This window comes from Macaca nemestrina, chromosome 18, assembly GCF_043159975.1.
Source record: "Macaca nemestrina isolate mMacNem1 chromosome 18, mMacNem.hap1, whole genome shotgun sequence".
NCBI classification, from domain to species: Eukaryota; Metazoa; Chordata; class Mammalia; order Primates; family Cercopithecidae; genus Macaca; species Macaca nemestrina.
Genome location: NC_092142.1, coordinates 73,295,324 through 73,318,229, shown reverse-complemented (window position 1 = coordinate 73,318,229; position 22,906 = coordinate 73,295,324). Strand labels below are relative to the sequence as shown.

The following is a 22,906-nucleotide window of genomic DNA, read 5'->3' as shown; positions in this document are numbered from 1 at the left end:
TGGCCAGGTTTACTCTGAATTTGTTTGCTCAGCAAAAATGAAAAAAACTCCTGAAAAATAATGGATGCCATAGGAGAGGGAGCCTGAGACCTCTGGCATCAGCTATTAATTGCTGCTGCTGCTCATTAATCTCCTGTTCAGGAAATATGATGGAAGATAAAAGCCATTTGTCCCTTTGCCCTCTATTTGTTCATGGTTGGCAGGCGTCTATCACTGACAAAGGGGACATGGTGTTAGGATCCTGGAACTGAGTACACAGTTCAAATGAAGGGTTTCTTTCTGTATATTGTCTGGGTGTCACCAAAGCCCTGATGCCCTTTCCTTAATATCAACACAGGGCCTGGTCCCTTATCAGAGTGTACCGCTGAGTTGGTTTTGAAAAACTCTGTGAGCTTGGCATAAATCTTTCAGGCAAATAAAGAAAGGGCAGCTTTAATAAAGAACGCAGTGTTTTCCTTCCCAGCAGACTCTCAAAATGGCACAAAAGCACTTAAGTCACTCTGATGATTCAGGAAGTTCCTCTGACTTTATTTAGGATGTTGAAAATTGTATCCAATTCCAAACCTGACTCCTTTTAAAATCTCCAGTGTTCCAAACATTCTTTTCAGGAATGAGCCATAAGGCTTTTTCACCCTCTTGATGAGTGCTCCATGCAGTAAAGCCAGGCGTTTCAGTCCCTCCGTGGAGTAGTTCTTGCCTGGTAACTACCAAGGTAGCAGCCGACTAGCCTCCTTCTAGCTCTCTGAATTGTCACCTGCATGTATGAGTTACTAAGTCTGTAGTTACTGAAACGATAGCAGAAAATAGTACTGCTGGAGCCAAAAGGCACGACAGGATTGTTTATTCAACTTAGATAAAATAACAAAAATTGTTTCTTTGGACCAAAGATAGAAATGATACTCTTGTCATTTAATCTTTCAGTATGCCTACCAATTGGGTGAAATTTCAGTTTATACCAGATCACTACACCAGCATCAAAGGCTTTCTTGTATTTTGGGGACAGTGAGATGGACTCACACCTGAACTTCTGAAAAAACACCTTCCTTCCTATATCATTCACTGTGTACTACAGCCAAGTTTAAAAAAGAGGGAGGCATGTTCTCAGCTCTTCTCTGCCTTTTCTAAACACCGTAGTTTGCTTTTCTGAAGCCAGTTATTTAGATAGAAAAATTATCCTGAAAATTAATAAAGCAGCTTCTGAACACAGAAAACAACAGGCTTGTCAGTTTCAAATTTGCTGCCACTGAAGCTTGAAACTCTTCTATGAATGGCTTTGACCTGACGTCCTCCAAAAGTCCAAGGAGAGAAGTCATGGTTAATCTCTTTGTACCTTGCCTTTGTATGAACACATAAATGTCATTATTTCAAAACTATGATTTTTTCAAATGTTAATATAAATTTTAGAACAAAGAAGATATATTAATAAAGCCTTTAGAATTTTCTATAATAATACATTTTGTCAAAATAAAAGGGCAGATTTCCAAAAGTAAAGGTATAAATGATTTACATCATCTGAAGAAAAAGACTGTGACTTCCAAGAGAGGAACTTAGTTGCGGACATGTGCCACAGTATTAGTACTTTTATGCTTTTCTCTCAGTAGCTGTATCATTTATTATTTATTATTTCATTTATTATTTCCTGCCTTAACCAGTTAATTTGAGTAATTCTGATATCCCTTTTTCCTTTATCTAGTGAGGTAGATTACAGAAGACAGCGGAAGGATTGAAATAGAGAATGGTTTATAGCAGAGATAAAAAACTGAGTTCTCGCGTACTATTTAGAGATTAGTGTTAGCATCTGTTGTAGGCTGGTTTTTTTTTTTTTTTTTTTTTTTTTGGTGGGGGTCATTGTTGTTAAAGGACACGGAATATGGGGAAGAAAAAATACTGCCTATCAAACTTCTAAAAACAGATCAAGGCATTGGCAGTAGATTTTAGGCAGATGTTTTTCTACCACAATAAAGTTAACAAAAAATTATTGTAAGTTCATTTATAGAATAATTTATTACTCATATGCCAAGCCTGTGTATTAATAACTTTTTAAAACTAAATGAACTTATTTTCTCATAATATGCAGGTGTGTAGTTCACCTCACTTTAATTCATGTTTGATAACTAACCATGCAGTCTTCGTTGTCAAATATTTGTATGCATTTCAGTTATAAACTCAAATGGGGTACACTAAAAGCTCAGAGACTCTGAGGAACTCCTGAAATACCCTTATTTGAAAAAAGTATCTGAAAGTTACAATGAATGGAAACATCTAGTAGAGGTATTGTTATGACCTAATACCAGTGTAGTCACATACAGTCACACGTCGTTTATCGATGAGGATACAACAAGGATACCAGGACACGTTCTGAGAAATGTGTTGTTAGGCGAGTTTATCACTGCATGAATATCATGGAGGACACTACACACACCTAGATGGTATAACCTACTACACACCTAGGCTATGTAGTATAGCCCATTGCTCCTAGGCTACAAACCTGTACAGCATGTGGTTATTCTGAAATACTAGAGACATTTATAACACAATTATAGTATTTGCGTATATAAGTACATATAAACATAGGAGAGGTACAGTAAGAAACACAGTATTCCATAGCTGGGTGTGGTGGTACGTGCCTCTAGTCCCAGCTGCTTGGGAGGCTGAGGCAGGAGGATCACTTGAGCCCAGGAGCTTGGGACTGCAGTGAGCTATGATCCCTTCACTGTGCTCCAGCCTGGGTGAAAGAGCAAGACCCTGTCTCTTAAAAAAATAAATAAAAATAAAAACTAAACAATAACAGCAAAAAAAACAAGTTTTAGGAGATTTTTGTAGGTGTTTAGGAGTTTTTTGTGGGTGAGTGGGTAGGAGTAGGCTCCACCCACTCACCCAGATTAACCCCAGCTCTAGATAAATAAATGAAGGACTGTTAGCTAGACACTTTATGTTCTGCAACTCAAATGAGTTAGTTAACTCCTCTGAGCCTCTGTTCATTCATGTCCACAGTAGGTATCAGAGCTGTGTCCTTTCTTCATATGTGTGTCAGGAGATAACATGAAAGCTTTCGTGGAAACCCTTGGAAATTAAGGTGCTATAGACAAATCCTATTAAAATAGAAAAAAATACATTCTTTGGTTGATTTGAAATTTTGTCTGAAGTAGGTGTTACCCTACTTGGTTTTAGGAATCTTTTTTTTTTTTTTTTTTTGGCCTGAGACAGAGTTCATTCTTGTTGTCTAGGCTGGAGTGCAGTGGTGCTAACTCAGCTCACTGCAACCTCCGCCTCCCAGGTTCAAGCAGTTCTCTCACCTCAGCTTCCTGAGTAGCTGGGGTTATAGGTGGGTGTCACCACACCCAGCTATTTTTTGTATTTCTGGTAGAGACAGGGTTTCACCACACTGGCCAGGCTGGTCTCGAAATCCTGACCTCAGATAATCTGCCCACCTCGGCCTCCCAAAGTGCTGGGATTATAGGCATGAGCCATCACTCCTGGCCATAATCTTTTTATTGTATGTAGATTATTTCATAGATATGTATTTTATTATAACAAGATTTTGAGTGCGTGTGTATAAATAAGTGATAGCACTATATATATTTTATTTTATTTTATTATTATTTTTTTGAGACAGAGCCTCGCACTGTCCCCCAGGCTGGAGTGCAATGGTGCAATCTCAGCTCACTGCAACCTCCACCTCCTGGGTTCAAGCAGTTCTCCTGCCTCAACTTCCCAAGTAGCTGGGATTACAGGTGCACACCACCATACCCGGCTAATTTTTTGTATTTTTAGTAGAGGCAGGGTTTCACTATGTTGGCCAGACTGGTCTTGAACTCTCGACCTCGTGATCTGCCCACCTTGGCCTCCTAAAGTGCTGGGATTACAGGCGTGAGCCACCGCGCTGGGCTGATAGCACTATATTTTAAGATGCTTTGGTTTGCGCTATTAGTGGTTATACCTTAAATTGTTGAAGCATATCTTATAAGTATAGATTAGGACTCTTGAATAGAAAATATTTAGGGGAACTGTCTCATATTTTGCATGAATGAATGTTTGTGGTTGCCATGGGGATGATGAAATGTACAATTAAAGATAATTGGATGGTTTTTAAGAAAACTCTCAAAAGCATTTTGTGTAAACAGTGGTAATCTTGTTAAATCCCATTAAGATAAATCCAAAACATCCAGTTGAGTATTTAACAACAGATCCTACATATTGGGATGTTTGTGGACACTACAGAGTAGGAAAAGGAGAAAGAAGGTCTCTAGCTTCTTAGTGGATTTTGTGGTTTGTTGGTTTTTAACTTGACTGAAAGCACTGTTATTTGGGAAATGCCTGGAGATTTTGGCAGTGTAATTTCAGTATTGAACTATGAACAGAACTTTGAGCTGATGTGGGTTTTTTGTTTTTTGTCTTTTTGTTTTTTTGGGTTTTTTTGAGACAGAGTTTCTCTCTTTTCTCTCTTGTCACCCAGGCTGGAGTACAGTGGCACGATCTCGGCTCACTGCAACCTCTGCCTCCCAGGTTCAAGCGATTCTCCTGCGTCCGCCTCCCAACTCGCTGGGATTACAGGCGCCCACCACTGTGCCCGGCTAATTTTTTGTATTTTTAGTAGAGATGGGGTTTCACCATGTTGGCCAGGCTGGTCTCGAACTCCTTACCTCAGGTGATCCACCCGCCTCGGCCTTCCAAAGTGCTGGAATTACAGGCGTGAGCCACCGCACCCAGCCCTGTTGTGTTTCTTATGAATTTTTGACATTTTAAATTTTTAAAAGTTCAGGTTCTTATTTCTAGTGCTAGTTAAACTATAATACTTAAACTTCCTAGGATCTCTGTTTCCATTTGTAGCATGCAAGCATTATATTCTAACTGAAGATTATTGAGAGCATTTTCTTTAACTTCCACAGCGTGGTTGGTTCTTATCTGATTTCTCAGCAGAACGTTAATAAGCCAACTCTATGGTGGGGATTTATTACTCTGTGTGTGTGGGGGTGTGTGTGTGTGTTTAGCCAAATGTTGTTTATTTGAAACCCATGTGGTGAAAGTTTTAAAATATTAATATCCTTGCTATTTTAGGATGCACATTCACAAGGTGAGGTGGTATCATGCTTGGAGAAAGGCCTGGTGAAAGAAGCAGAAGAAAGAGAACCCAAGATTCAAGTTTCTGAACTCTGCAAGAAAGCCATTCTCCGGGTGGCTGAACTGTCATCGGATGACTTTCACTTAGACCGGCATTTATATTTTGCTTGCCGAGACGATCGGGAGCGTTTTTGTGAAAATGTGAGTCAGCTCAGAAACTATTCTTTTCTTCCTTTTATTTTTACACATATATAATTTTGTTTTAATTAATTTAATTTTGTTGTTTTTTGAGAGACTGAGTCTCACTATGTTGCCCAGGCTGATCACGAACTTCTGACCTCAAGCAATCCTCCCAGCTCAGCCTCCCTAATTTTTGAGACAGGGTCTTACTGTGTTGCCCAGGCTGGTGTGCAGTGGTGTGATCATGGCTCACTGCAGCCTCCAACTCTGGGTGCAAGCAATTCTTCTGCCTCAGCCTCCCAAGTAGCTAAGACCATAGGAAAGCAGCATCTTGCCTGGCCAATTTTTTAAAAAAATTTTTGTAGAGATGGGGCCTTGCTATATTGCCCAGACTGGTCTTGAACCCCTGGCCTCAGATTGTCGTCCTACCTCTGTCTCTGAAAGTACTACAATTATAGACACGAGCCACTGTGACTTAAATATTTTTTAATACTCTATTCTAACATAAAATAAGCCATCAAGAAACCTCACAAGTAGAAAAGTCACAGAAATGGAAGAAGAAATTGGTTCCAGTGTAGCAGAAAGTGGTAACTGGGCGCTCAACCTTGATGATTGAACATTTAGTTAACAGCTGGCTTCTGATAATCTCTGCATAGTATTTTTTCTGCCTTATCTCGCTTCTCAATTTCAGTTCTTGAAAGTCTGTTTTATCTGTAGGAATTTTATTTTACCTAGGGTCTTTACATCTACTCAGTGGCTAAAACTTTGACACATTATGTATTTACATGTTTTTGTCTAAGGTGAAGAAAATAGCAGGTGGCTAATTTTTAAAACCAAATCCTTGATTACCACCTGCTGACTCTATAGAACAGCCTTCTGCCGGGCGCGGTGGCTCAAGCCTGTAATCCCAGCACTTTGGGAGGCCGAGACGGGCGAATCACGAGGTCAGGAGATCGAGACCATCCTGGCTAACATGGTGAAACCCCGTCTCTACTAAAAAAATACAAAAAACTAGCCAGGTGAGGTGGCGGGCGCCTGTAGTCCCAGCTACTCGGGAGGCTGAGGCAGGAGAATGGCGTAAACCCGGGAGGCGGAGCTTGCATTGAGCTGAAATCCGGCCACTGCACTCCCGCCTGGATGACAGAGCCAGACTCCGTCTCAAAAAAAAAAAAAAAAAAAAAAAAAGAACAGCCTTCTAACACTTTAAATAGAATAGTCCCTCCATCCTTACAACAAAGTACTGAAAGTAACTTGTGTACACTTCCGCTCTGCCTGCTGGTTTGCATTAACAGCTTTAACCATCAGAGCCACTGATGTAAGAGTTTTGTTAACTCTAGCATACATTTGTAAGAAAGAAGACTCAGAGGTCGGGTGTGGTGGCTCACGCCTGTAATCCCAGCCCTTTGGGAGGCCGAGGCAGGCCGATCACTTGAGGTCAAGAGTTCGAGACCAGCCTGGCCAATATGGTGAATCCCCATCTCTACTAAAAATACAAAAGTCAGCTGGGCAGGGTGGCGGGTGCCTCTAATCCCAGTTACTTGGGGTTCTGAGGCAGGAGAATTGCTTGAACCCAGGAGTCAGAGGTTGCACTGAGCTAAGATTGTGCCACTGCACTCCAGGCTGGGCAACAGAGCAAGACTCTATCTCAAAAAAAAAAAAAAAAGACTCAGACTCTGACACTTCTCTTGGTTCCCTAATTAACAAAATATATTTGAGAACAAATGACAGACTCCAGATATCATGGGAATATTTTTTTCATCTTTACTGCAGTCACTGTTTTTGTTAAAAGCCTATTAAATCTTATAAATGGCGGAACTGTTTGTCCAAAGGTACTTACCATTATAATCATTTAATAGAAAGTTCTATATGCGATTGTGGATAATGTTCAGCATAACTATTTAGCTAAAGTAATAATAATGTGTATGTTCCATCTTATAGACACAAGCTGGTGAGGGCAGAGTGTATAAGTGCCTCTTTAACCATAAATTTGAAGAATCCATGAGTGAAAAGGTAAGTATTACTTTGAAACTAATGAATGTTCTATTTGTTTTTTAAAAACTTTCTCAGCTGGGCGCAGTGGCTCACACCTGTAATCCCAGCACTTTGGGAGGCTGAGGCAGGTGGATCCATGGGGTCAGGAGTTCAAGACCAGCCTGGCCAAGATGGTGAAACCCCGTCTCTACTAAAAATACAAAAATTAGCTGGGGGTGGTGGTGGGCGCCTGTAATCCCAGCTACTCCGGAGGCTGAAGCAGGAGAATCGCTTGAACCTGGGAGGAGGAGGTTGCAGTGAACTGAGATCGTGCCACTGCACTGCAGCCTGAGTGACATAGTGAGACTCTGTCTCAAAAAAAAAAAAAAAAAAAAAAAAAAAAAGCTTTCTCAATCTCTCAAACAATATTCTTATAATCTTATACCAAAATGTAAGTGACTGATAAGCTCACTCCTTTCAGAGGCCAGGTACTTGGGTTTAAGCATATTTGGCTGAAACCAAGAAAATGAAACCCTGATTGTGATATCTAGATAGTGAGAAGCCAAGTAGAGTTATCAGTGTGGTTGTTTTTTCAGGTTTGTTTTTTTTTTTGTTTTTTTTTTTTGTTTTTTTTTTTTTGAGGTGGAGTCTTTTCTCTGTCACCCCGGCTAGGGTGCAGTAGCGTGATCTCGGCTCACTGCAGCCTCTGCCTCCTGGGTTCAAGTGGGTCTCTTGCCTCAGCCTCCCTAGTTGCTATGACTACAGGCACCTGCCAGCATGCCTGGCTAATTTTGTATTTTTAATAGAGACAGGGTTTCACCATGTTGGCCAAGCTGGTTTTGAACTCCTGACCTCAGGTGATCCACCCCCCTCTGACTGTGGTTTTATATAAAATTCTCAGTATGATTTTATATAAAATTCTCAGATGTTACTTTGTTTGGGGAGTAAAATCAAAGAATTTTATATAAAACCACACTAAGGCCAGCCCTGCCTCCTCAAGAAGTTTAGGTTAACCGAATCAGAATCAATGTGCTTTCTAGGCAATTAGCTATTTAATTTTTCAGCAGCTATATCATTAAGCATCCTCTTTTAGTTCTTTGTCCCTGGATGAATGCAAGAATCGTTGATGGCTTATGAAATAATTAATTTGCTATCTTGTCATTTACTTTCCTATGTAGCTGAAGAAATGTTTCTCATTTCCTTTTTCTTTTATCATTTGAACAGTCTTATTCAAATCTTATATCATTGTTCAGATGATATAGAATAATTGAATAATTGTATTTTAAAGCATTGACCAGAATGTCCCAAATGTTGTTTTGTTTTTTTGAGACGGAGTCTCGCTCTGTTGCCCAGACTGGAGTGCAGTGGCACAGTCTTGGCTCACTGCAAGCCCCGCCTCCCAGGTTCATGCCATTCTCCTGCCTCAGCCTCCCAGTAGCTGGGACTACAGGCGCCCACCACCACACCCGGCTAATTTTTTGTGTTTTTAGTAGAGACGAGGTTTAACAGTGTTAGCCAGGATGGTCTCGATCTCCTGACCTCGTGATCCGCCTGCCTCAGCCTCCCAAAGTGCTGGGATTACAGGCGTGAACCACCGCGCCCGGCCCCAAATGTTATGTTAGTTGCCACTTTGATGCTGGTGAAATTTATGTTACAGGTATTGTTAAGGTGGAAAAGAATGCTATGTGTCAGATTAATGTATTGGGATCTATGAGATATTTACTTATTTTGGGCAGCTGCTATTGCAGCAGCAACTAGCAAGTGACTACAGAATTTCTAGGTTCTCCACCCACTTACCCCTGTCTCATGCCACACTAGTTTAGCTCAACTGTGAAAATTTTAACCAAACTTAAAGATAGATATGTTGGTAATAACTGCAGTTGTTGACATGTACTTGGCTGAGTCGCCATGCTCATCTTAGAGGTACACGTCAACAGTAAAGTTACATGAGTGGTCTCACGGCTATTGCTGTACTCTTTCCTCAGTGTCGAGAAGCACTCACAACCCGCCAAAAGCTGATTGCCCAGGATTATAAAGTCAGTTATTCATTGGCCAAATCCTGTAAAAGTGACTTGAAGAAATACCGGTGCAATGTGGAAAATCTTCCGCGATCGCGCGAAGCCAGACTCTCCTACCTGCTAATGTGCCTGGAGTCAGCTGTACACAGAGGTGGCATTCTTTTTTTGTTTAATCATTTCTGTTCCTTTTTGGATTCATACTCTAAAGCTTTATATATATAAATATTAGTTTCCGCCCATATTTGCTTTTTTGAGTATTTTTCTTGTTGTTTATATTTTATTTTTTTTTGAGATGGAGTCTCACTCTGTCACCCAGGTTGGAGCTCAGTGGCGTGATCTCGACTCACCGCAACCTCCGCCTCCCGAATTCAAACGATTCTCCTGCCTCAGCCTCCCAAGTAGCTGGGATTACAGGCGAGCGCCACTACACCTGGCTAATTTTTGTATTTTTATTAGAGACAGGGTTTCACCATGTTGGTCAGGCGGGTCTTGAACTCCCAAACTTCGGTGATCCACCCACCTCGGCCTCCCAAATTGCTGGGACTACAGGCGTGAGCCACCTGGCAATTTTTTTTTTTTTAAATAGAGATGGGGTTTTGCCATGTTGGCCGGCCTGGTCTCAAAACTGCTGCCTTCAAGCGATCCTCACACCTTGGCCTCCTGGAGTGCTGGGATTATAGGCATGAACCACCGTGCCCAGCTGAATAGTTTTCTTCTTTTTTTTTTTTTTTTTTTTTTTTTTTTGAGACGGAGTCTTGCTCTGTCACCAGGCTGTAGTGCAGTGGTGCAATCTCGGCTCACTGCAACCTCCAACTGCCTAGTTCAGCCTCTGGAGTAGCTGGGATTACAGGCATGCACTACCACCACGCCCAGCTAATTTTTGTATTTTTAGTAGAGATGGGGTTTCACCATGTTGGCCACGATGGTCTCGATCTCCTGACCTCGTGATCCACCTGCCTCGGCCTCCCAAAGTGCTGGGATTACAGTTGTGAGCCACTGCGCCCGGCCTAGTTTTCATTTTTGAAATACACATTGTGCAATATTTTGGGGAGACTCAGGGTAGCACGATTTAGCACAAGGGTCAGACTTGGCTTCAAATTTTGGCTTTATCACTAAACTAACTGTCTGGGTGACCAGTTTTTGTTTAGTTTTGTTTTGTTTTAATCTTTTTATTTTAAGTTTTCCCCATTGGCATTTACAGCTCAAAGAAGTTGGGGGAACCTATAGTGAATATCTGAAATGTAGTCTTTTCTGAAAGCTTTAATTGTGTAGGCCAGTGGAGATTGTTCTTTGGCTTTCATTTTTACCCCAATAGTTATTGATAAGGCTTCCATGGGCAAAGCATTTGCATTATTACTGCAGTAGTGTAAAACCTGTTTCATGCAGAACACTGACAGGAGAAGCCTGAATATCTGGAGTCTAAGCCTATTTTATGTTGCTAAAGCTTTTGCTAATTCTAAGCTTTTCAGATGTTAGCATGACTGATAGGTATATTATATGACACATAGAAATATGTACTTTTAATAGGTGGTGATTTCTGATGCTAATGCATAGCATCACCTTTCGTAATGTTATGACTTACATCCTAACTTAGGGCGACAAGTGAGCAGTGAGTGCCAGGGGGAGATGTTGGATTACCGACGCATGTTGATGGAAGACTTTTCTCTGAGCCCTGAGATCATCCTAAGCTGTCGGGGGGAGATTGAACACCATTGTTCCGGATTACATCGAAAAGGGCGGACTCTACACTGTCTGATGAAAGTAGTTCGCGGGGAGAAGGGGAACCTTGGAATGAACTGCCAGCAGGCGGTAAGGAGACATTTGCTATTGCCATTTTGAATGTCACATTTATCAGCTGAGGAGCCTCTTCCTGATGCTGTCCTACCTTGCTTTATATGGATCATTTGTGATATCACATTGAACATTAGGTACTAATGACCAGAGACTGCACGTTGCTTCTTCAGGTGTATCTTAGTAAGAATGTGGCATTTGCTACACAGAGCAAAAGTTTGAGCTCATAATCAATAAAAAGAATCGTCTTCTTAGATAGATAGAATGCATTCTTTGCTAGAGTTCCTAGAGAAAGGGCAGCTTGCTAGACTGGATTTCCTAAACTCAGAATCAAGGCAAACCCGGTTCCAATCAATGAGGACAGGCCCTCTACCAAGAGAGAATTTGCCTGTTATAATAGGTTTGATTGAGTTGAGGCTGAAAAAGAGTTGATATGAATTGAAATTTTTTCTAAGAGTTTCTTTCTGTTACTGATTTGCAGCATGGCATGAATTCCTAGCCTGAGGGATTAAGAGAGCATGTCGTTTTTGAAATCACACTATCTTTTCTTCATATACTAGGGCAACTATGCATGGAAGAGCCATTTTCTTTTCAATTTAATTTAATGTTAAGTTCCAGGATACATGTGCAGGATGTGCAGGTTTGTTACATGGGTAAACATGTGCCATCATGGGAGTCCTTTTTCTGTCCCTAAACCTCACAGCGTACTTTGGGAAAATAAAGTTCTTCTTGATTTAGCGTTCATAAACAGTTGAATAACTATAGGTCAGGTACGAAACACAAAGTTAATATATTAGAGATTTAGTACATCTCTTTCATTCCTGTTGTCCATGTTGATTACTTTTTACTGGATAGGAGTCTTAGAGCAACTTAACATACCACAGGCACCAGTGTGCCCTGTGCAGTGAACTTTCCTTTAGGGAGCACGAGAGATAGTTTCACATTATATCCTAGAATAGTAGAAACTTGAGGCTCTCCTCCCTCAGTGTAACTTTAGAAAACGACAGTCTATTATTTTGTAGTTGGCATTTTTATTAAAAACTGGATATCAACTTGAATTGTATTTTCCTGATAATCATGTAAAATCAGATTTTTACAGTCTGAAACAAAACTTTGCAGTCTGAAACACAACAGTTTTATAGAATTTGGACGTGGAGTAAAATTATATCTTAGCTTTAGTTACTCACCTTGGCCCAGAGTAGACGCCAGTGCACGTGTGCATGCGTGTCTGTATGTATGTGCACATGCATGCATGTCTATGCATCCCGTGGTGGAAAAATAGACAAATTTCTAACTTTTTAAAAATACCAACCTGGGCAGGAGGGAAGGCTTCTGGAATCTGCTGTTTGATTTTGCCACAGTGTTGTTTCTAAGGTGCAGTTGTTGCTGGTGACTGCCTTGGGAAACCTCTGTGCCAGTGTAGGTCCTGGGACCCAGACCAAAAATGAATCAGGAGACAGCCTATATTTGCATTTCTTCCTTAGAGCAGCATGGAAAGGTTGTTGGGAGAGGGTTAGGAATGAACCTACCTACCTTTTTTTTTTTTTTTTTTTTTAGACAGAGTCTCACTCTTGTTGCCCAGGCTGGAGTGCAGTGGCACAATCTCTGCTCACTGCAACATCTGCCTCCGAGGTTCAAGTGATTCTCCTGCCTCAGCCTCCTGAGTAGCTGGGATTACAAGCGCCCACCACCACGCCCAGCTAATTTTTGTATTTTTAGTAGAGATGAGGTTTCACCATGTTGGCTAGGCTGGTCTCAAACTCTGGACCTCAGGTGATCTGCCCGCCTCAGCCTCCCAAAGTGCTGGGATTACAGGTGTAAGCCACCATGCCTGGCCTAAACCTGTCTTTTTACTGAGGCTACACTTGTAGTAAAGGATACAGAAAAAAGAAAATAGACTGGTTTGACTTTATTTCAAGGCACCTAATTCACACCCAGGGCTTTTTAAAATTTAGCTTGTTGAAAGAACTAGTGACTCAACTTGAAAGATACCTATGTACCACCCACATCACCCTTTGGGCCCAGAAGAAAAGTACTTTCCAAATCTAGAGGGTTGCTTCAAGTAATGAAACATGGTTTTGCCCATATTAAATTTAGCCAAGTGGGGCTGGGCGTGGTGGCTCACTCCTATAATCCCATCACTGTGGGAGGCCGAGGCAGGCAGATCGCTTGAGGTCAGGAGTTCATGACCAGCCTGGCCAACATGGTGAAACCCCGTCTCTACGAAAAATACGAAATTAGCTGGGCGTGGTGGCAGGTACCTGTAGTCCCAGCTACTCGGGAGGCTGAAGCAGGAGAATCGCTTGAACCTGAGAGGCAGAGGTTGCAGTAAGCCAAGATCACACCACTGCACTCCAGCCTAGGCAACAGAGCAAGATTCCATCTCAAAAAATAAAAAAATTAAAACATTAAAATAAAATAAAAAATAAATTTAGCCAAGTGGGAAAGAAGCACTTTATTTTCATTTTTATGGACCCAGGGTTTTTAGATTTTGCCCACAAAAACTGAAGGCCTAAATGATTCAAAGGGAGAAAAATGTCCTTAGTCTTCTACTACAGTATCCATCCCCAGTCAAATTGACGAATATTTTAGAATAATTCATTTTGGGGGAGTTTCTTTTATTTTTTGTTGTTGTTTTGTTTTTTAAGTGATGGGGTCTCACCATGTTGCCCATGCTGGTCTCAAATGACTGGGCTAAAGCAGTCTGCCTGCTTTGGCCTCCCAGACTACTGGGATTACAGGCATGAGCCACTGTGCCTGGCCCCTTTTTTCTTTCTTTTTCAAATTTTTCTTCCTAATACAGCAGACTTCATTACCTGTCTATGGTTGACCATTAGTTTTCCCTGTTCTCTGCTTGGCGATTGATTTAGTGATTTCTCAACAAGTAGTAAGCTGTAAAGCATAAGGATAGTTATCATCTTGTTGAGTACCTACTCTCCCAAATGTACCATAATCATGAACTGTGAAATTCTCTTCATTCATGGCTGAACAAGTGTGGGCCCAGGCTCTCCTAGGCCAAAGATAACTGCCAGTCTTATTCTCTAGTCATCTCTCTGAAGCATTTTCCCAGGTTTTCCTAAGCATGCCAGGGGCTGGAATAGTTGTATAATCATGTAGCAATTCCCATTTTCAGTGTTCATTTCCCACGCTACTATCACTCAATTCCAGAGTGGCAATGATCCCTGGAGCTGTTAGCCCACTAGGCTCTGGAGGGCATCCATTTTCGCCTGTAAATAGTTGCAGTCTAGTGCATGTATTGTTTCTTAAAGTTTGTCTGTCAGTTGTGGATATTTAACTGATACAGTTCTTTCAGAGACTTGCAGACTCTCATGTTGCTTCCAACTTTTCTCAGAAAAAGATGTAGATACTTTGGTCTTTGTCAACAAATGTCATAAGTAATGTTGGTAATCATTCGATAGTAATTTTCCTACCAGCTAACCACGGCATGTTGTAGCTTTCCCAAATTGCCACCAAGAATTTTTGGTATAAATAACTTCTATCCTAGAATATTGGAAATCTTTCATGTTTGTCTCATCTGGATTACCAGCTTCTTTCAGGATAATAGAAGTTTGTGTTTTTTTCCTTTATTTCCTTTTGATTATGGTTCTCTGATAAATTTGTGATCTAACCTATGATCCCACAGTTGTTCCAGTGAAGGCCCTGTGGGATCATAGGTTACATGCATGAGTGTCAGAGGACAAATCAGTGACACAGCAGGGTTCCAGTTTTTTAACTTGACAAAAGGGAATGCAAACCAGTAAGGATTATAGTTTTCAAATTTGCTTTCTATTATTAAAGATTTCTGCCCCAAGTCTGGGTGTGGTGGCTCACACCTGTAATCCCAGCACTTTGGGAGTTCGAGGCAGGCGGATCACTTGAGTTCAAGACCAGCCTGGCCAACGTGGCGAAACCTCGTCCCTGCTAAAAATACAAAAGTTAGCCGGGAGTGGTGGCACATGCCTGTAGTCCCAGCTACTTAGGAGGCTGAGGCGGGACAATCACTTGAACCCGGGAAGTGGAGGTTGCAGTGAGTGGAGATCATGCCACTGCACTCCAGCCTGGGTGACAGAGCGAGACTCTGTCTCAGGGGGAAAAAATAAAAAAAGATTTCTACCCCAAAATACCATCTGCTACTTATCTGTAGTAATAATGATCTTTCATGGCTGTAACATGCTTTGCAGTTTACCTAGTATTCTCCCATATATTATTATTTCTTACAGTTTTCTGCAGTGAAAGAAACTAAAACTAAATCAGTTTGTCCATGTTCTCAAAGCTAATCTGTCACAGCCAGAACTATTAATAGAACTCAGTTCTTTTGATTTTAATTGAGAGCTTTTTCATCAACACCTCAAGTGCCTTTAAGGCAGGAAAAAAATGTGAAGTACCTATTCTCCTGTCTTTCCTTTATTCCGTGACAAGACGGAAAAGTAAACGATAAAGAATATAGTCACATTTCCAGCTGCATAATGACAAGTATTTTTCTATGTACTTAAAATGAGCAAGCTCTGGTTTACCTCTTGGTTATAGAAAAATAGTTGAGGAAAATGGGACATTATAAATACCATAATCTTGTTTTTTGTAGTTGATATTTCTGCAAGTTAAATGAAATTGCACATCTGCTTTTAATAAAGCACAGCACACTTGACTTAATACCATTGTCTTCGCAGCAAAATTCAAATTCTGGATTCTTATGACCCAGTTAGGTCTCTGACTGAAAATGTTCTTTATTTACTCTTTTCCACTCAATTCTGGCTTCGCTGGGAGCACCAGGTTTAGTAATTTGATTAACAAATAGGCAGATAAAAGCAAAGAGGCAGCCTTCGTGTTCATGTTGTAAAGACCTCTAGGGATTATTAAGAACATAGATAAGCAGTCCCTACAATGACTCAAACAGAAAAATTTTCTGTCAAGGTGGAGAAACCAGTTGGAAAAGTATTTGGCAAGGGCTCTTGAGCTTGGCTAGTGACAACTGTAGACAACTTTATTGGAGTACATTGTGGCAAATAGGACTGAGCAACTGATTGTATGAAGACACTGCTCTTCCCTAGCACCTAAGTGACTTTCTTCCTTCTTAATTTGTTTTAATTCAGCTTCAAACACTGATTCAGGAGACTGACCCTGGTGCAGATTACCGCATTGATCGAGCTTTGAATGAAGCTTGTGAATCTGTAATCCAGACAGCCTGCAAACACATAAGATCCGGAGACCCAATGTAGGTTATCTTCTTCGTGGTATTTATCCATATTGTATTTTATTTGGCAGCACAGGGAACATTCCTTCAAATGACTTTTGGGTGGTTTGACATCTTAACTGAAATTTTGTTGAACAGGTTGAACATATACCAACTTTTATTAAAACTAGTATTGGAATTAAAACCTGGGATCTGCCTGATCCATGTAGAGACATCTAGACCCAGTATTGTGATGGTGTTTATCGACAGTGACTGAGCATATATGGACCTATATTATAGGTTACTGAATATTTTATATCACGATCAAATAAAAATGAAAGAGAAACATTCAGGATAGGTGGTACATACTTTGGCACTCTGTACTTTTCATCCTAGTTGTATATTGACTCATTGTATACATTGACTACTTGGTAATCGTTAGAAAATACTTGAAACAGAAAATAGAAATAGAAAACAAAATGTGGTAGTTGGAGGCAGTAGTAATGGACAAAATGAATACTAGAGTTGCAGCCAAGACCTAGAAAAGCTAAATAAATGCTATATTAAAGTATTAATTCTCATTCTGTATTAAAGTATTAATTCTCATTTTGTTTTTTATGATGTAAAAACAGCTCTTAAACCATGGCTGGATGCAGTAGCTCATGCCTATAATTGTAGTGCTTTGGGAGGCCAAAGTGAGAGGATCACTTGAAGCCACGAGTTTGAAACCAGCCTGGGCAATATAGCTAGGCCACATAAAAGTTTTTAAAATCAGCTGGTATGGTGGTGCATGCCCGTAGTCCCATCTGCTTGGGAGGTTAAGGTGGGAGGATTGCTTGAGCCCAGGAGTTCAAGGTTACAGTGAGTTATGATCATACCACTGCACTCCAGCCCAGATGACAGAGCAAAACCCTGTCTCAAAAAACCAAAGCAGGCCAGGCACGGTGGCTCACGCCTGTAATCCCAGCACCTTGGGAGGCTGAGGCTGGCGGATCACCTGAGGTCTGGAGTTCGAGACAAGCCTCTAACCAACATGGAGAAACCCTGTCTCTACTAAAAATACAATTTTTTTTTTTTTTTTTTTTTTTTTTTTTTTTTGAGACAGAATCTTGCTCTATAGCCCAGACTGGAGTGCAGTGGTGCAATCTCACTCACTGCTACCTCCGCCTCCCAGACCCCGGTTCAAGCAGTTCTCCTGGCTCAGCCTCCCGAGTAGTTGGGATTGCAGGCACACGACACCATGCCCAGCTAATTTTTGTGCTTTTAGTAGAGATGGGGTTTTACCATGTTGGTTAGGCTGGTCTTGAACTCCTGACCTCGTGACCCACCCGCCTTGGCCTCCCAAAGTGCTGGGATTACAGGCATGAAGGAAAACCACGACGCCCGGCCAAAAATACAAAATTAGTGGGACGTTGGTGGCGCATACCTGTAATCCCAGTTACTCAGGAGGCTGAGGCAGGTGGAGCCAAGATTGTGCCATTGCACTCCAGCCTGGGCGACAAGAGCAAAACTCCATCTCAGAAAAAAAAAAAAACCAGTTGCAAGTAAGAACAGCTTTCCCATTCTGCAAAAATCTTTATAGCCTGCAGTTGGCCATACCCAACAACAAAGTGAGTATAGTCCATGTTTATCTCATTCTGCTATGCAAGAACTCCTGCTGTCCATGCTGTGCTAGAGAATTAGAAAATCATGTTCTTCCTCAAAGCTTTCTATGTGGTTAAACACACTTAAAACTAATTACGAATATTTACCAATGTAAAAATAACCACATCAACCAAAGAGGGGCAGAGGAGAGGGAAGAAGGAAGAACTGCTACAGATGAAAATACATTTAAGATACTTATCAGTTAACCTGTTCTGGATCCTGATTTGGACACACTTGTAAAAAAAATAATAATTGAAAATATTTGGGCCAGGCACCATGGGTCACGCCTGTAATCCGAGCACTTTGGGAGGCCAAGGCAGGCGGATCACGAGGTCAGGAGATCGAGACCATCCTGGCTAACGGTGAAACCCCATCTCTACTAAAAATACAAAAAAATTAGCCGGGCGTGGTGGCGGGCGCCTGTAGTCCCAGCTACTTGGGAGGCTGAGGCGGGAGAATGGCGTGAACCCTGGAGGCGGAGCTTGCAGTGAGCTGAGATTGCACCACTGCACTCCAGCCTGGGTGACAGAGCGAGACTCTATCTCAAGAAAAAAAAAAAATTGAAAACTAACAGAGTATTACATGATAGTAAAGCTTTTCAATTAATTTCTTGGTGGTGTGATAATGGTATTAAGTCCTTATATTTTAAAGAAACATGCTGAAATATTTACAAATGAAATGATGGGGTATCTGGGATTTTGCTTGAAAATATCAGCAAAGAGGCCTAGAGTTAAAACAGACTTGGCCATAGATTGATAAAGTTATGAGAAGGTGGCTGTTACATGATTCTCTACTTCTTTGTGTGTTGGAAAGTTTTCATAACCAGTTAAAAATACAGCAGCTGCACGCTGCTCTTGTACATGCAGAGTCTTAAGTGCTGAGTGGCTCTAAAGTTGATCGAAGCCATAACCACTGTCAGGTTCAGTTAACTTGAGTGATTCTCAGAAAAATAAATCTGATTGCCCTAAGAAAATAACTAAAAGGCTTCTTCTACAGACCAGGGAAATATTATATTGACATAGAGTTCTGAACACTTGTCTCTTGTTACAATTTTACCCATTTTATGGCTAGGATCTTGTCCTGCCTGATGGAACATTTATACACAGAGAAGATGGTGGAAGATTGTGAACACCGTCTCTTAGAGCTGCAGTATTTCATCTCCCGGGATTGGAAGTGAGTATTTTGAAGCCAAAGTAAATGTATTGCCTCAGCCCGTTCTCCTCTGTAGTCATAATTACCTGTATTTATTAAAATAATCAATAGGAAACTCTTTTTTGTTCAGTTCTGGTACAGCTAACACACTCCAATCCCCTGAAAAACTATACTTTATCACTTTCAGAACATTGTCTAAAAGCAGAGTCGGCCCGCTACCAGCCTGTGCCACACATCCTTGTTCACCACTACTTTGGAAGTCAGGGTCAAAATGTTTCTGATACTACAAAGATGTGTCTAGTAAGAACTATGGTACCTGTGGGGGTGGCAAAAGTGCCTTCAGATATGTCTCTAAGAAGATAATAGTGCAGTTGTATTTTTATTGATTTGCAGTGGATATGGGAATTTGCTTTTCTTTATTTATTCAGAGTTATTGAATTAAGTCTGTCTTAAGAGGTTTTTGTCAGTAAGTGACAACTTGATTCTCTAATTTCCCTCTCATTCTGTTAAAAAAAAGCGGCAGGGGTGGGAGGATGAACTGGGAGAAGGATCTGTATTACAGCCAGAATCACTGAGTTCATTGGCTGCCATTCCCCTCCTCTTTCTGTATCTTGCTTTCTCTCCCCGCCTCCAAAGCAGCCAGTACTGGATCCGACTGCTTCTCTAGCCTTTCAAGTTCAGTGGCTTCTCCATTCGGTTGTTAAGCCACCATGGTGTGGTAGTTAACTATTTTTGGTGATTAATATATACTTTGGCCAAGCACGGTGGCTCACACCTATAATCCCAGCAGTTTGGGAGGCCTACGCAGGAGGATTGCTTGAGGCCAGGAGTTTAAGGCCAGCCTGGTCAACATAACAAGACCTGGTCTCTACAAAAACTAAAAAAAATTAGCCAGGTATGGCAGTGTGCACCTGTAGTCCTGGCTACTCGGGAGGCTGAAGCAGGAGATTTACTTGAGCCCAGGAGCTGTAGGTTACAGTGAGCTGTGATCATGCCACTGCATGCTAACAGTGAGACCCTATCTCAAAAAATGTGTGGGTGGTTTGCCCACATACTTTACTAGAAAGAGATTCCTTGAAGATTCAATGTATTCTTACTTCTGTTCCTTCAAATTAGCTCTGGAAAGGACTACAGAAAGCTTGGCTGTAATTTCCGTTTGCTTACTCAGGCCATCTAAACCTAAATAGTCTGCTGAGTGTATTGCCTTAATCAAAATCACATTTTCTCCTCTTTAATTCCTTCCCCCATAATAAAAAAAAAAGTGCTGCATAGTTACTCATTAAATATTAGGTTTTTTGTTTGTTTGTTTTGTTTTGTTTTGTTTTGAGATGGAGTCTCACTCTGTCACCAGACTGGAGTGCAGTGGGGATCTTGACTCACTGCAGCCTCCCACTCCCTGGTTCAAGCAATTCTGCTGCCTCAGCCTCCTGATTAGCTGGGATTACAGGTGTGTGCCACCACGCCCAGCTAATTTTTGTATTTTTAGTAGAGATGGGGTTTCACCTTGTTGGCCAGGATGGTCTTGATCTCCTGACCTCGTGATCCACCTGTCTTGGCCTCCCAAAGTGCTGGGATTACGGGCGTGAGCCACCGTGCCCAGCCCTAAATATTAGTTCTTAATAGTCGCTCATTAAATATTAGCTTTTTTCTCCCATTAACTAGTCCTCTACCAAAGTTGACAATATAATATGGACAGAAGTAAGCATGCCCTGGTCTGATTTGGGGAAGCAGGCTCATTGTCTAATCTACTGTCTCCAGATTTAGAGTTAAATGTCAAGGCTCATAAATTGATAAGCACACTCAAGTAACCAAAGAGATTACTTCCTGTGCAAGGGGGCACCTTGCACAGGAAGAAGAGAGAAAACTGAATAGGAGACTATCTATCTTGCCATTTCCTGATCTTACTGAATCTAATATATTACATAGGATTGAACTTCATTCCTACTTAGAAAAAGGTGTTTAGTAAAAAGTATTAAGTAAAAAGTTGTGAATTGCCTGGTATTGGCTACAACTCTAGTTTTCTGTTTTCAACCAGGGCATGTGAGTGCTAAGTCTGTTGTTAAAACTGTTAGGTATCTAACAAAGCCAAGATATATTTGAGGGATAATCTAAATGTTCTGTAGAAGGTTAACAAACTTGTGTAGAAGGTTATCCTCCTGCCTAAGCCTCCTACGGTGCTGACTACTGTGTGTTCATTAAGAACAGAATTCATGGCCGGGTGCAGTGGCTTATGCCTGTAATCCCAGCACTTTGAGAGGCCAAGGCAGGCTGATTGCTTGAACTCAAGAGTTTGAGACCTGCCAGGGCAACATGGCAAGACTGTCTCTACCAAAAATGTCAAAAAAGAGCCTGGTGTGTGCCTGTTGCCCCAGCTCTTGGGAGGCTGAGGTGGGAGGATTGCTTTCAAGCCCCGGGGGCAGAGGTTCCAGTAAGCCAAGATAGCGCCACTGCACTCCAGCCTGAGTGACAGATTGAGAGATCCTGTGTCCAAAAAAAAAAAAAAAATTCAGGAATATACTTTTACATATCTTCTGTCTCCATGCCCCTGGAAGTGATTATCAATGAGTATACAAGCAAGCACCTCGTAAAAACCCAGTATACAAGCAAGCACCTCGTAAAAACCCTTAGCCTGCGTTAGAAGGAAATGTCTATTAATTAGTGGTTGTCTTTTAACTCTTAACCTTATAGGCTGGACCCTGTCCTATACCGCAAGTGCCAGGGAGATGCTTCTCGTCTTTGCCACACCCACGGTTGGAATGAGACCAGTGAATTTATGCCTCAGGGAGCTGTGTTCTCTTGTTTATACAGACACGCCTACCGCACTGAGGAACAGGGAAGGAGGGTATGCAGTGAATATCGACTTCATTTCTTCTTATTGTCATTTGGTTTTTAAATTGTTTGCTATATATTCTTCAGATTTTAGTCATCTTGGGAAAACGTGTGAGGAGAGGATTGCTGCATTTCTAGAAACTTCTTCATTCCATGAGTACACTTAGAGTTGCCCTACCATTTTCTATCACCTGATTTTATATTTTAAACCAAGTGGGTGGGGGAAGATTTCCAGATTTTTTTTTTAATTCCCAAAATCTGAATCACAAATGGACAATTACTGCTGTCCTAACTTTATTTAGGTTTAAGGATCCATTAGAAGCTTTTAGCCAGGCTACAAATGGCTTTTAGGCTTCTCCTCTTGGCAGCTGAACACATTAGCATTGTCTGCCCATGGACTGGTTGGAGCAGAAACCTCCATACCTCAGTCTCTTGGTATTTGTCTGCCCCAACTGCTGCCTTTTGTTGGGATGTTTGTGTGTGCTTGGCTCTCGGCAGCATCGGCTGCTTCCCGGGGTGCACTGACATGCACTTGTTCTCGACGATGGCTTTCTCTACCTTCTGAGATGCTCCATAATTAGTCCTGCCTTTGTTCCAGAGAGTTGAGATGGTATCACTTCTCATCCATCCTTAGAAATACCCTTCTGAGCTTAATGCAAAAGCCTGGCATCCAGAATGAGGGGACTCAGAAGGAAATGGCATAGTTGCTGTACTCTAACCCAGTGTTTATACTGCTGTGTAAGAAAACGTGGGAATTTGTTGTTATTTTTTTTTCCATATAATGAGCCTCTCATTAATCATGGGGGCTCCCAAATCCTGGCATCTTTCTAGTCACTATAGTGACTAGGGGGTAGGAGGTTTCTTCTCTTTTAAATAAGAAAGAGTTGGAGTCTGGGGTGCTAGTTTTCTTTTCTTTTTTCTTTTTAATTGAAGTGAAATTCACATAACATAAAATTAATCTTTTTTTTTTTTTCTTTTTTTTTTGAGACAAAGTCTCACTCTGTCAGCCGGGCTGGAGTGCAATGGCGCGATCTTGGCTCACTGTAACCTCTTCCTCCCGGGTTTGAGCGAGTCTCCTGCCTCAGCCTCC

At 41.3% G+C, this 22,906-nt stretch overlaps 1 protein-coding gene across 1 annotated transcript in view; it reads left to right on the top strand.

Annotated features, from left to right (window-relative positions):
- The window catches only part of LOC105491285 (golgi glycoprotein 1), a 162,981-nt gene that overhangs the window by 107,915 nt on the left and 32,160 nt on the right, over nt 1-22,906 (top strand). Inside the window, exons 5-11 of the mRNA XM_071084938.1 lie at nt 5,059-5,262; nt 7,180-7,251; nt 9,198-9,381; nt 10,825-11,039; nt 16,112-16,233; nt 18,907-19,008; nt 21,676-21,829. Coding sequence (XP_070941039.1) covers nt 5,059-5,262; nt 7,180-7,251; nt 9,198-9,381; nt 10,825-11,039; nt 16,112-16,233; nt 18,907-19,008; nt 21,676-21,829 — 1,053 coding nt within the window. The remainder of the gene's footprint in view (nt 1-5,058; nt 5,263-7,179; nt 7,252-9,197; nt 9,382-10,824; nt 11,040-16,111; nt 16,234-18,906; nt 19,009-21,675; nt 21,830-22,906) is intronic.